The sequence below is a fragment of the Pyrgilauda ruficollis genome, unplaced genomic scaffold (assembly GCF_017590135.1).
Source record: "Pyrgilauda ruficollis isolate IOZ18807 unplaced genomic scaffold, ASM1759013v1 scaffold24, whole genome shotgun sequence".
NCBI classification, from domain to species: Eukaryota; Metazoa; Chordata; class Aves; order Passeriformes; family Passeridae; genus Pyrgilauda; species Pyrgilauda ruficollis.
The window spans coordinates 5262203-5275490 of record NW_024523648.1 but is presented as its reverse complement, the minus strand read 5'-3'; the positions used below and the strand labels follow the sequence as shown (position 1 = coordinate 5275490).

The window sequence follows — 13288 nt, the reverse complement described above, 5'->3', positions numbered from 1 at the left end:
ACATTTCTTAATAGAATAGACAATTGTCTTCTATAAACTATTCCCAAAGCAATTTTCCAATGTATTCAGCTCTGCTCTCTAACCACCCACCTCAGCACAAGTATCTAAGAGGACAGTAACACAACCCATTCCAAAGGAATTATACATATATTAATCAATGAAAAGCAAGAGCAAAAGCTTAGCAGGACAGAGCAATACCACTTATTTCTTTCCATGGTTAATTTTACAACTACAGGATTTTGGTTTTACAAAGTCCTCATAATTTACTTAAGCAGGATAGTACAATAAGACAGAGAAACTTACTTTTATTCTGTAGTCATCTGTATCTACAATGGTTGCTACTCTGATAAATACTGGATTTCTCTTATCAACCACTTCAAGTTTCATATTTTTCTGAAAGCCATGAGAAGGTTTCTAGAAAAGAAGAACAATACTATGTGAAACAACAAAACCTCAAAATTTGATGCAGCTATAAAATATATATAATCCATCAAAAACTTTATGCCTTTATTTTTTCAAATCTGCCCTCCCTCTATTAGAAATTCAAGCATAAAAACATAATTCAAACTAGTGTTATCAATATAGTGAAACAAAGTAACTACTTTGGGATTCCAGTTTCTCCTGGAGTGGACTGGATTCAAGCCATCCAAGGATGCAAATAGATATCTTTGGTTTGAATCAGTTTTTTTTTCCTAAATTCTCTAGAAAAGATTTCCTAGAGGTTTTGGCCAACAGTTTCATTACAGTATTTAACAAGGCATTACATACCAGCTGCCTGAAATGTCTATGAAATTGTCTACAGAAAACATATTTGTGTTTTCTGATATGCATTTTTGCTTCATGAATCAAACCCTTTTTAAGTCTCCTACTGAAAACATAACTAATTCACAGCATAACAGTAATAAACAGGACCAAATGCCTGGGTTTGTAATACTATTTTGATAAAATTAGTGTCTTTAGTAGGAGTATCAGATTTTGTGTTTGTCATTTGTAGTTACGAAAACTAAAGCAAAATTATTTCCATTTTAAAGGAACATATTCACAAGACAAGTTAAGTTTATTCTATTTTTTATGAAAATAATGTATCTGTCACTCTAGGACTTTGCAGAGTATTGGTATTTTTCCTTCACCTGCAGCTTAAGAACTCAATTTTCCCCCATAATACAACACAAAACACTGTCACTGTCTCAGATATAAACAAATAACTTCCTAATCCTTGCTTGGGGTATTTGGCTGAGAATGTAAGATTGAGAAACATTACCAAGACAGACACACCTTGGGGTGATAAATCACAGGTCATGAATAACCTCTGGTAATCTACTGACCCCAGGAACTGCTATAAACACCACACTTTGCCTTTTGTTAATCCAGCTCTCAGCAAAGTTGAGAATTAGTGTCCCTAATATGAAAAGCTGAGGCAAACGTGCTTCAGTGTGCTGTGAGACAAGGGCTGGGAGCTACTGGCCACCCAATGCTGGCTCCCAACATCAATCCAAGATGAAGAGAGGTGTGGAGCACCTCTCCTATGAGGAAAGCCTGAGAGAATTGGGTTTGTTCAGCTTGGAAAGAGATGGCTTAGGGGTGATCTAATTGTAGCCTTCCAGTACCTGAAGGGAGCCTACAAGAGAGGTGGAGAGGGGCCTTTTTACAAGGGCAGGTAGTGACAGGACAAGGGGAAATGATTTCATACTAAAAGAGCATAGGTTTAGATTAGATACTAGGAAATAATACTTTACTGTGAGGATGATGGGGCACTTGAACAGGTTGCCTAGAAATGTGGAGGTCCAACCCCTTGAAGTGTTCCAGGCCAGGCTGGATGGAGCTCCCTGAGCAACCTAATCTAGTGGAAGGTGCCCCTGTCCATGGCAGGGGGATTGGAACCAGATGATATATAAGGTCCCTTCCAGCTCAAGCTATTGTGTGATTCCTTTCTGCAGTACTGACCATCACTGAAATCTTGAGAGCTCTAAAAGATGAATCACTGAAAGAAACTAGCAAGTACAAAGATAAAAGAAAAGGATGTTGCCCACAAACACCATAGCTAAGCTGGGGAGCTGCCTGTGGATGCTGCCCACATGCCCTAGCTGCAAGCTTGCAGAAGAAAAAGTCTGCTAAAGGGCGCTGAACACAAGCCCAAGACAATGGACTAGATGGACAAGCAAACTAACCTCTTACATTCATTTTTACACTGTATCTATTGCATCATATAAAATAAAGAGAAATACAAATCTTCAAAATATGTTATCATGACTCAGTAACTATCTCATTATTTGTAATAAGTAGGCAGTAATTTTCCATAGCAAATTACACTCATTAGTAATAGATTTGTAGCATTAAATCCCATTTATAATAATTAAAATAATACATCAATAGTTATTTATAATAATCTGATTTCTAACAGTGAACTCCAAACTTGCATAAAAATAAATCACCTATATGCAACTAATTAATTGGATACATTTAGAAACATAGGAACACCATATATGTATTACCTTCTTAAACAAATTAATTACATGAACTTAAAAGCATGAAAGAAATTTAAGCATTTTCTCACCACTTTAAAAGCCCTTGCAGGTGCAGGTAGTGAACTGGTTTCCTCCAAATACTTCTCCCAAGAAAAATGTTTAGCGTGTGGATAATCTGGCACAGATTAAAAACAGCAGTGCAAAAAAATGAAGTTAATGTCTAATTTACAGAGTGTCTAGCACTTTTATAATACTGTTTTGATTTATATATTGGACTTATAAAATCATTGCAAGAAAGGCTCTTCTAAATTGTCTCTGACAAATTCACCATACAGGTTAAAAGAGTCAACAATCCTCTCATACACACTACTGAGTAGCTATTGTACACAATTGCTTTGGATATGAGAATATTCTGTGATTCCCTTTACAATATAAATAATGTGGAATGGAAAAATCTGTCCACTTAACTGAGGAAATTAATTCAAGTAATGAACAGTCATTCACTGGTAAACAATCTAATCATGATAGCTTTGTACCGCGGTTGAGCACACCTAACTATTTGTTAGTCTTTTAGTGAGCATTTTTTTACTAAGTTTGTAAAAAAAATACCCTAGACATTTATAAATAATCTATAGACATCATCAAAGAAGATGTTGCCTTTCCTAGAAAATGTCATGTTTGTAAACACTAGGGAAGAAACACAAAGACAGCTTGGCTGTTAAAGAAAAGGCAGTGCCTGTCCTTCACTTTACTCTGCACCACAAGTTTAACTTGAAGTTTAAATATTAATATTCATAAGCTAGAAGAGAACAAAACCAATTCTAATTTGTTTTACAAGGGATCCACTGAATAATAGGCTGCAATTAACCTCCTGGCAAACAGACTACTTATGACTTCTCAAGAGCGCTGGCTATTAGAATTTTTGTCAAAGTTGGTTTTAACCAATTAAAACTTTTCATGTTCTCAGACCCCAGATGCCAGTTTCTGCAACAGGGCATTTAGGTCACCCAGCCATACACAACAGTCCTGAAAAACAGTCTCAAGTTTCACACTAACGAATACACTTCCTTCCTTCTTTATCACCTCTCTCATAGCACTTTCCTTCATCTCAAAGACCCCTTACAAGTCTGATTCTTTGATCACGTTAATACAATTTTCTCATCAATCCATTACCTTGCACACAGTTCACATGAAGATTCTCTTATGCAATGATCTCACGCACCTGGAATTTGCTTTATGAGCATTTTCAGACTGTGAGACTTACAGTACTTGTCAGCCATTCAGCCAAAATTACAAACTTGTTCAGATTTCAAGGGATATCTTTTGAGTAGATGTCTCTTTACTAAATCAGTATATATTTGCATACTTAATGCCAAACATTTACACTTCTGTTTTCAATATACTAAGTCCTCATTGTAAATTTTGCCAATGCTAGCTGACTATAACAACCTTAAATCTTTCAGACATGTAACAATATACGAACCTGGTGGGGTGATGAGAGTTCTTTTATGCTCTTTACACCATCCAACAGGATGAATATGTGGGCTAGCTGCCTCACACCTGGAGGAAGGGGAGAAAAAAAGGGCCTGAAATTGAAGCTCTTCAGACATCCTATTATGCTTACAAACCAAGACCTACAAGAGAGACTTAAATTCCAAACAACCCACAACACCTTCAACTTAAACTGCAAACATAACCTGAAGACACCAACACATCTAACACAGACTTGTTACCACCTATGCAAGCATAAGGCTTTATTTACAATTTTGCTGGAACATCAAGAAAATCAAGTCCTTTAAATTAGTGGTAGATCTCTTTTGAGAAGCTATGATGCTGGATCTGAAAAATTTACAAGCAGACACTCTTGGTAGAATCATGTTGGCTAGTTGCAAGAACACCATAATCCCATCGAAGACGAATGGAATCTTGCAATGCCAAGTCCAAAATTTGAAACAAAAAACTTAAAGATCTTGATTAATGGTCCAGGTTGCACCTGGAGGCAGAGAAGAAATCATGTATAACTGCAACACACTGCCAATAGCAAGCAAAAATTCAAAACTGGATTCTGAGTGGCTTAAATGGAGCTGTAAACATGTTACTGTAACACAGCAGCACACAAGCAAAGTAACTCTGAGAAAAACCCTGAAAAAAAAACCAAACCAAAAACCCAAACCAAAACAAAAAAAAATCTCAAAAAACCAACAAAACATTTTACAAGCATTTTACAAACAAGCTACATGAAAGAATTAGTGATCCAAGACTGCAAACTGCTATTAGAAAACAGTTCAAACTCTCTTATTATTCAAAGGGTTAGCAACTTCCCATATTTTCTGTAAAGTGCATCCTAATTTGCACTACTGCTGCTGCCTGTGGCATGCCAAAAGAGCCACAGAAGACTAACAGAGGCAGGGTGACCTACATGTGCTGGCATGCATCTCAAGCAGTGAGAGACCACTCTCACTGTGCTCACTGGGTCAGTTACATTGTGCACAGAGGAAATCAGAAGTGCTGGCTATCAAGACCTCTTACAAAAACAAACAAAAGAGACACACTGTAAAGAAACTGATCTAAAAGCAGATGAGAAAACCTGTTTAAGTCTTCTGTAATATTCAATTATTATGTATGGAACTATATATCCTTATTATATATTAGGATATTATTTCATAACATAGCACATTTTGCACAATAAAACACAGTGTATATAATCTATACCGTATATACTGCAACTATTATATTAGTACTCAGCATTATTAGTAAAAGCAAGTAGTAAGACTGATCTACAGGAAAAGTAAAAAGCTATCAGACTCTACTGTGAAACATGTACCATCCCTACGTGTGCATTGATACTTACTGATGGTTTTTTAGTCAGCTGAACGAGTGAAAGTGCTTTTTTGTATTTATGTAGCCAGGATGACTAAGAAACATGCTGCTGACACAAATGGCCAGCATCACTCTGCATGGCACTGCACTGTGCTGTGCAAACACACTGTTTGCCTCTATTTAGCTGAAAATTCATCTGTTATAACCATGTAATACTCATGTAGATCTGCCCTTAAGGACCTCGCTGCTCTTAGGAGCCTACCCCACCTAAGTTGTTTAGTTAAATAAATTCAGTATCACAGTGCACTACCTCTCTTCTCCACTATTTCCTATCCCCCAAGGTATTTCAGTAGCTGACATTAAATATTTCCAGCTATGCCCCACCTCTTTCTTCTGGAGAACCCCACCAGCATTTCCATCTCTCCAGTGGCCACGAGCTCAGTGTCCCACTCACTCCAAGGACCCAGCGAGGCCAAAAAAGTGAAGTCCGAGTAAGCTGAAGTAGCTAAGGCCTTCATTCCCAGCTCCCCAGTGAGAGATAAGAAAACAACCTTAAGCAGCCAAGCAATAGCCTAGACTCAAAGCCCGTGTCTCCCTCCTGTGTTTTCCAAACACTTCTTAACTACTTAATAAGAAAAGAAGACAAACAGAGAGCAATCATGCATGAAGACACATACTTCATATAATAATCACTGAGCAAAACACCACTCATGATCCAGTTTCTGTTTAATACTTCTCTGAAGTCAATGTCTCCATCATTAGCCTGGAGAATAACAGGTATTTTTTCCACTTTTATCTCAACTCGAGTTACTAATGCAAAATACCGAACACTGTGGGCTGCTCTCTCTGAGCGTTATAAAATAATAGTGATCTGTTATCTATTAGTTATCTAATATCTATCTGTTATCTAATAGTTATCTACCCAGAAAGTATTAGCATGCTGGAAGTTCAAATTAATTAGGTTCCCTTAATTAATATACTTCTAAAATATCACATGCTGATAATGTGCAATACCTAAAAGGGTGCAATGAACTGTGCATGAGAGGAGAAGAAACTAAAGGTAAATTATGCAGGCACTCCATAGTCTTAAGATTCAAAACACCAGGTCTGCAGATGTGGGACACAAACATACTTTCGGAATTGTAAAAGGAAATACAGCACAGAAAAAATTGTAGACTAGACCCTGGGCTATACCACATTGTAGTTTTCAACCTTCACTGCATTAAAGAAAAATTAAGGAGAACACCATAATTGAAATACACAGAGTAACTTTTTTTTTTTGTTTGTTTGTTTGTTTTAAATCTGAGAAGTATTTTACATGGTGTCTAAAACTCTAAAACTTGGTATGGATAATCTTCAACAACAGCATTGCAGACTGGGTGCTCCAGAACATGGTCTCACAAGCATTCCTCTAGCCTTCTACCTAAACAGAGAGAAGCACTAATGATGAAAAATACTGGCCAACATAACATCATTATCTTAGGGATATACATATGAAACAATTCTGCTAGTATTTCTTTGTAATGATGCCAATCGGATATTCCAAGCAGATAAAAGCTGCATTAGATAGACTCTGTAATGACTCTAACAATAGCCAAGGATTTTAACTCAGTTCACGAATACCAACTTTTTGTCCTTCTACACTATATAAAGCTACTGTATGTGTTTAATATTTATAGTATCACACCAGGTACTCTCTAAATCGCTGAAGCTGCCATCAATAAAAGGAAGCAAAGGAAGCAAGAGACCTTTTGTGATAATTTAGCACTGTTAAAACTCAGTACCTGACTCACAGAAATGTTTTGCCTCCAAAAAATAACAAAAAAAACAGTGAGTCCTTCATGCTTCCTCTGGCCTCTTCCTTTCTCTTTACAGTAACTCTGAACAGAAGCTAACAAGAACGTGGGGCAGCACTCCTCTCTTCAATCCCTCTCATACTGGGAGTTTTACATGTATGAAGTATACTTCTGCATTGAAAAGACATATCTTCTTACTTCCTAAAATTTTATGAAGTAAAGTTCACAAATGATTTTCAAAACTCCCAAGTTAAATTTGGGAACAAGTCCCATGCTCAGGATCACTATGGTGTTATCAGTATTATACCTAAAATAATCAAGCAGATGTGTGAAAACACTTAGCAGGACAAACCTCCTAAATGCATTTGGTTTGGTTTGATTTCTCAAGCATAGTCTGAACATACATTTTAATAAAACTCTGAAAAGTGAATGCCACTGCACACACTTCTTGCCTTGAAGATTCAAGAAGAAGCAAATGACCAAGGAATGTTGCATTGAAAGACGTATTCCGGGAAGATGCTCTGACATTACAGCGAGCATGGAGCACAAAGCAACCTGTGATTCAACAGCATTGCAAAATAGAACTATGAAACATCTACAAACTTTGATTTGCTTTAAAAGAAAAAACCCAGTCATTACAGATAAGCCTATGAGCAGCTTCTGGAACTGCAGTGGACTCGGGGAAAAAGAAAGATCCCAGCAAAATCAGATCACACAGTCCATCTTCATCTACTGGTTTCACACAGCCTTTTTAGCTTCTAACAGTTAATTTAACAATAGAAAGTAGAGATCAGTAAAAGTCACACACAATTTAAAGTAAAACTATTATGCTTTAATGTGTGTTATTTAATGGACATGTATCTAGTTTGGAAGAATAACAATAGACTAAGCCTCAAGAGCTGTCAACTGGAATGTTAAAGGCTATGCTGACCTTTCACAATCAATTTCCCACATCCCACAGCTTTCCATTTCCTTTGTTCCAAAACAGAAGGCAGATCATCCAGCTCACATGCTTCACAAAACACGATGATCCATGAATTGTGAGGATGCTTACTAGGCCAGAAAAGGTTACCAACACTAGCAAGAGCTGAAGGACTTTGCATCTCCGAACCTAGCTATCCCTGGACGACAGCAGAGCACCAACACCACCTTGTGCCGAGCGGTAGAGATGTGACAAATGCACACTCGACTAATAAAACAAGATTACAATGTCCACACAATTCATGTCATTTGCGAACCATTCTTTCTGTTGTGTGAGAATATGGAGACAGAAAAAGAAATCTAATATCCATACTGGAAACTGAAGCTAATCCAGAAAGCTGAAGTGGAGCCAAAAGCAGCAGAGTGCATCAGCTGAATCTGTAAGAGAGCCACACAGAGGGACAGAACAAGCGACAGCTTGCTGAGTTGTGGACATCTTAACTACAGAAAAAAAAACAACAAAGCAGGGAAGAGCTACATGATGCAAATGGACAGGAAATAGTTCTGCAATAAGGAAAACCGAGGGCAGCTGACAAGGTGATTCCCCAGTGTGTGCACCACTTTGCCTGAAAAGAACACGTGTAAGGTTCAGCAGTCCTTAACTCACGGCAGGAGGGCACATCCCAGTGGGGGAGACACACATGGAAGGTGACTTAATATTCTTCTACTGATCACTTTCCTGTCCTGCTAATTTTTCCTAAAACTCTGTTTCACATATACAGCTCATCCCAACTAGATCCAGAGATATGGATGATAATGCTTGCTGCTGAAAAAGTTAATACTCAATTATTTCAGCAAAATATTTTCTTAAATAGGTCTCCACCTCATGCTCTGGACAGACTTTTCAATTAAATGGTCAGCACTGTCTTTACAATAAGTGTATGTGTTATAATAATTTTCTATTTTGAAATTATTTCTGATTTTCCCTTTTGGGAAACAAACCTTTTAATATTCTGATATTCACTTTAATAAGTGTAGATACAGTCTGTAATGAAAATGTTATCTATCAAAAACCACTTATACACATATGCCCTATACAACCATAAATAACAATGTGCTCTCAAGAATGCTACTTATACAAGTTCTTGATTGTGACATATCAGTCATCAACAGATTAAAAAAAAGAAATAAAAACATACAAACTATCCTGCAGCCCCATCTAGTGCATAATTGAGAATACTTCATCATTGACGAGTATAACGCTGGTACAATTTTAGGTCAGGGCTTCTGAAAATGTAATCCAGGAAGTTATGACATGCATCGAGAGGTGGTATAGCACTACCATAAAACATTATCATATTTTCTATTTAAAGTCTGATAAGAAAGCTGCACAGTGATTCACAGGAAACTTAGGGTCAGATAACGGTTCATTATCCATTTAAATAGTTAAACGCATGCACTGTGACTCATGCGTCTTTTAAGATTGTTTTATCTTCTTTTTGAAGTAATATTACCCCTCCAAAAACACGGTTCCTTTCAAAGAGAGAGTGAAGAAAAGTTAATTATCTCAAAGATGAAACAAGCAGAGTGCAACTTTTAAGGACTTGGCTGCTAGAAAAGTAATAAATATTGATGGACAACAGGGCTGGCCTCTTAGTCATTACAAAGTCCAGTCTGTTCCATAAGTCATACAGATCAAAAAATGGTTCCAAAAATCAAAAGCTATTTTATTTTCACAGCAGGCTTCAGAAATCATTTTCCTATGCAAGACAGACAGGAACAGAGCAGTGAGCGGCACACAGGCCATTGTATTTCAACACACTCCTGCTAAGCTGATCCCAAAATCTGCCTGCGCAACCTTCTCTGCAGGGGAAGTTCAGACCACACCAAGGATGAGTGAGGGCACCCAGAGCCCCCTGATGCAGCAAGTCTGGGATGCAGTATGTGCAGCACAGCCAATGCACCACTTCTCCTGTGGGCAAACAGCAACAAGCTGGCACAGCTTCACCTCATTCATGAGCTCCGGCTGTGTTTCCATTTGGTCACAAAAAAATTAGGAAGATGAGGCAACATCAATCTGTGTGTAAGCAAATCTGATGTAAGGGAATGGAGGAATATAGGATGGACCTGTAGTTAATTCACAGTTCTGACACACCAAAAGATTCCCGATTCCATTTCCAGGTTCAGACAATGGTAAGAAAATGGAGAGGTTCCACTGAACGAGAATGCCTTCAGCTTTCAAAGCAGTATTATGTTTCATCAAAAGAGATGGAACAGATGGAAAGGACCTGGAGGCTTATGTTGTATAGGTCAAACTTCCCTTCATTAAATAAAATCTTGAATTTGACAATTTTGTTCACTTTTGTTCCATCTGAAAGCCACTATCAAAGGAAAATTTAATAGGATTTATAATACACTGAAAGTAGCATGACCATGCATTAAAGAGCTGCTGTAATGACTAATTCTAACCAGGGTACTTACTTTCAACCAAAAATGTATTTTCTAATGCTCAGAAAGAAAGTAAGGAAGAGTATCTTCAGGCTGAAAGCCCAGAGTCTAAAAAGCCTTAGGCAATCGTAATGCGTTTCTGTTGCCTGAAGTCAGTAATATCAGTCAACTCTCTTTTACATATACAAAAATAGGAAAGGTTTTTTTTAACCTCAGCAAGAAAGTTCAGTCTACTCCAAATAAAACACAAAAGGTATACAGAGAAAAGAGGTACTTGTTTGAAAATAACCAACATACACAAAATAAGTAATTTCACCTTCATTATTATTCAGAGATTGAAACTTACATGCAGGCACAAGGAAACCGAGGTTCAGTTCTGAGTAATCTCAAAACACCTTTTTGTTTTTAGTTAGAGACAGCAGTTGGTAGACATGAAATGTATGCACCTAAGATATTTAAGGCCCTTACAAACCTGATATCTAAAATTAAAAATGTGAGTGGGATGCATTCAGGTTACATTTTCAGGCTCTCTTTTGGTCAGACACTCCACTGCTATTTTCATTTGCCACTCTTTTCTCTCATTTTCTTTCTTTTCTTTTCACTATTCTCAATGCAATGCTGAGAGGTATCACATTACTGATAATTTAGTATCCATGTACAGTACTTCCAGGAGCATCTTCTTGCTGCTTCCAGAAAGGTATTTCACAATTTCACCAAAAGAACAAAACTTAAGCTTGACCTCAGTGTAAACACAGCTCCAATGATTTCTGAAAACCTACAGGGAAACCTATAAACTTTCTCCTTCAAATTTTCTTCATCCTTTAGGAGGGTTTTATGTCATGTATTCTACACATACAATTAAAAAAAACCACTTCAGGATATTACAACTCTGACTAATACTATAAATGTAAAGCTTTGTTATGCACTTGAAAACTGCTTCTCCCTCCTCTGAAAAGACAGGTGGACAAGGTTCTTGTTGACATTGGAATATTAGTTGGAAATTCAGTATATGTCTGCTATATAGACTACAGTATTTTAGAAAGATGACTGTGCTACCTCTGAACAAACCATGGGTTATATTGTTTCAACACAGTTGAAAACTGTGTTTTCCCCAAAAGCTTTGCCTAACTGCGGTTTTAATTATTAATTAATGTCATAGCTATTATTAGTGAACAGTCAAATACCAAGATATTCAGACTAAGTTTCCCCAGTCCCCACTTTCCTGATGCTTTGTAGAGAAAATGTATGGTTAGCGTTACTTCTTTGTGGAAATAATTGCTGATCTTTCTGGTCTTTGACTCATATGGCCTATTATCTTAATATTCAGTTCTTGACTTAACTGTTCACTATTGCTTCAATAATTCAGTTCTACTTCAGTTTATTTGTCACATTGGCTACAAAATTATTTCAAGAGATGCACTCACAAAGTTTTGAAGTTACTTTTATAGTTTTGCGACGTTCTCATTGATGGAGTGCAAAGTAGTCATCAAATACAGATGAAGAAATTTTTCTTCATTTACTTTGTAGGCTCAGCTATACAATTAATTTGCCACTGCCAAACCCTGGCCATAAAGGGGATCCATAACAATGCTCTCTACCTGCTCAGCAGTAACTTACTCTCCAAAGAATGTAAGGTAAACTACATTGCTCCAAATGATCTACCAAATGAAGATCCAAGTGCAAATACAAACCTGCACTGCAACAGCCTAAATCTCCTTCACTGTCTTTATGCTCCTAGTACATCCTGCTCCATCCACTGCCTTTCCTATAGATACACACAGCCCCTCCGCCATAAAACATGCAGAAAGGTCACCTCCAGTACAGGTCAGGATAGGAGGATGTCAGTTTCTACTGGAATACAGAACACAGAGGACTAAAACCAGGTTTTGCCACTATCCTGATGCTTTATAGAACATGACTACAGCTCATTCAATTTACAGTTACAAGTAAAACTAACTCCAAGTACACTTAGTCTCATTATCATGGTGTATATTCTCCACTGAAGAGATCAGCCTCAGAGAGAATACGTAATTGACATGAATCCACAACTCCAGATGCAGCAGCACACACAAACACTCATTTAGCACAACCTCAGCATTTTTTACGTGCAACTTGACATGGGAAAATTAATTCCTCCAATCTGCCACTGAGACCTACTTTGGTGTCCATACTTAAAAATCCAGCAAAAGTTGGTATGGTAACTGTATCACCAGTCTGGAAAGTATCACAGAAAACAGCACTTAAAGCGAACACATTTCTGATACATCTCACTAGGATACAAAACAAAAACATCATACCAGTAGTCATAACTCTCATCCCAGTTGTCAAAATGAACCAGAAAACGATTGTCCACCATGTCTGTTACCGTGGCAACACAAATGAAAGTCGGGTTCTTCTTGTCTACAGCTTCCAGCTTCATCCCCACTCGAAATCCCGATGGAATCACTGTCTACATAGAGGAAGACATTTAACTGAAGATAAATACTATAAATCCAGAAATCTCCCCATTGTTCACAATCAATATATTCATGCCATTTTCAAATTTCCCAATTAACTGTCCCAACAGAGTGGCAGCAGCCTAATTAGCTGACATGAGAGATGCTCAAACACAGAGACTTGCAGTTTATGAAAGCAAAAAAGTCCTATACATGCTGCTAAAATGAAATGTGTTAGTTTTAGCTGTCTTAGATACTCTCTCTGAAATACCATTTTTGTTCCACAAGATTACAGTGCAAGACACAGTACAAATAACAAATCTTTAATTTAAGAATGCAACAGAAGTTTAAACAGATAAGTAGAAGAGTAATGAACTGGAACTGCAGAGGTTAGCTGTGCAGT

At 37.3% G+C, this 13288-nt stretch overlaps 1 protein-coding gene across 7 annotated transcripts in view; it reads right to left on the bottom strand.

Moving 5' to 3' along the window:
• The window catches only part of L3MBTL3 (L3MBTL histone methyl-lysine binding protein 3), a 77266-nt gene that overhangs the window by 27036 nt on the left and 36942 nt on the right, over positions 1 to 13288 (bottom strand). For all 7 annotated transcript variants that reach the window (XM_041469864.1, XM_041469865.1, XM_041469869.1 and 4 more), the window contains exons 11-14: positions 12748 to 12899; positions 3949 to 4025; positions 2555 to 2640; positions 304 to 414 (exon numbers count right to left, since the gene is read on the bottom strand). In XM_041469864.1, the coding sequence (XP_041325798.1) occupies positions 304 to 414; positions 2555 to 2640; positions 3949 to 4025; positions 12748 to 12899 (426 nt within the window). The remainder of the gene's footprint in view (positions 1 to 303; positions 415 to 2554; positions 2641 to 3948; positions 4026 to 12747; positions 12900 to 13288) is intronic.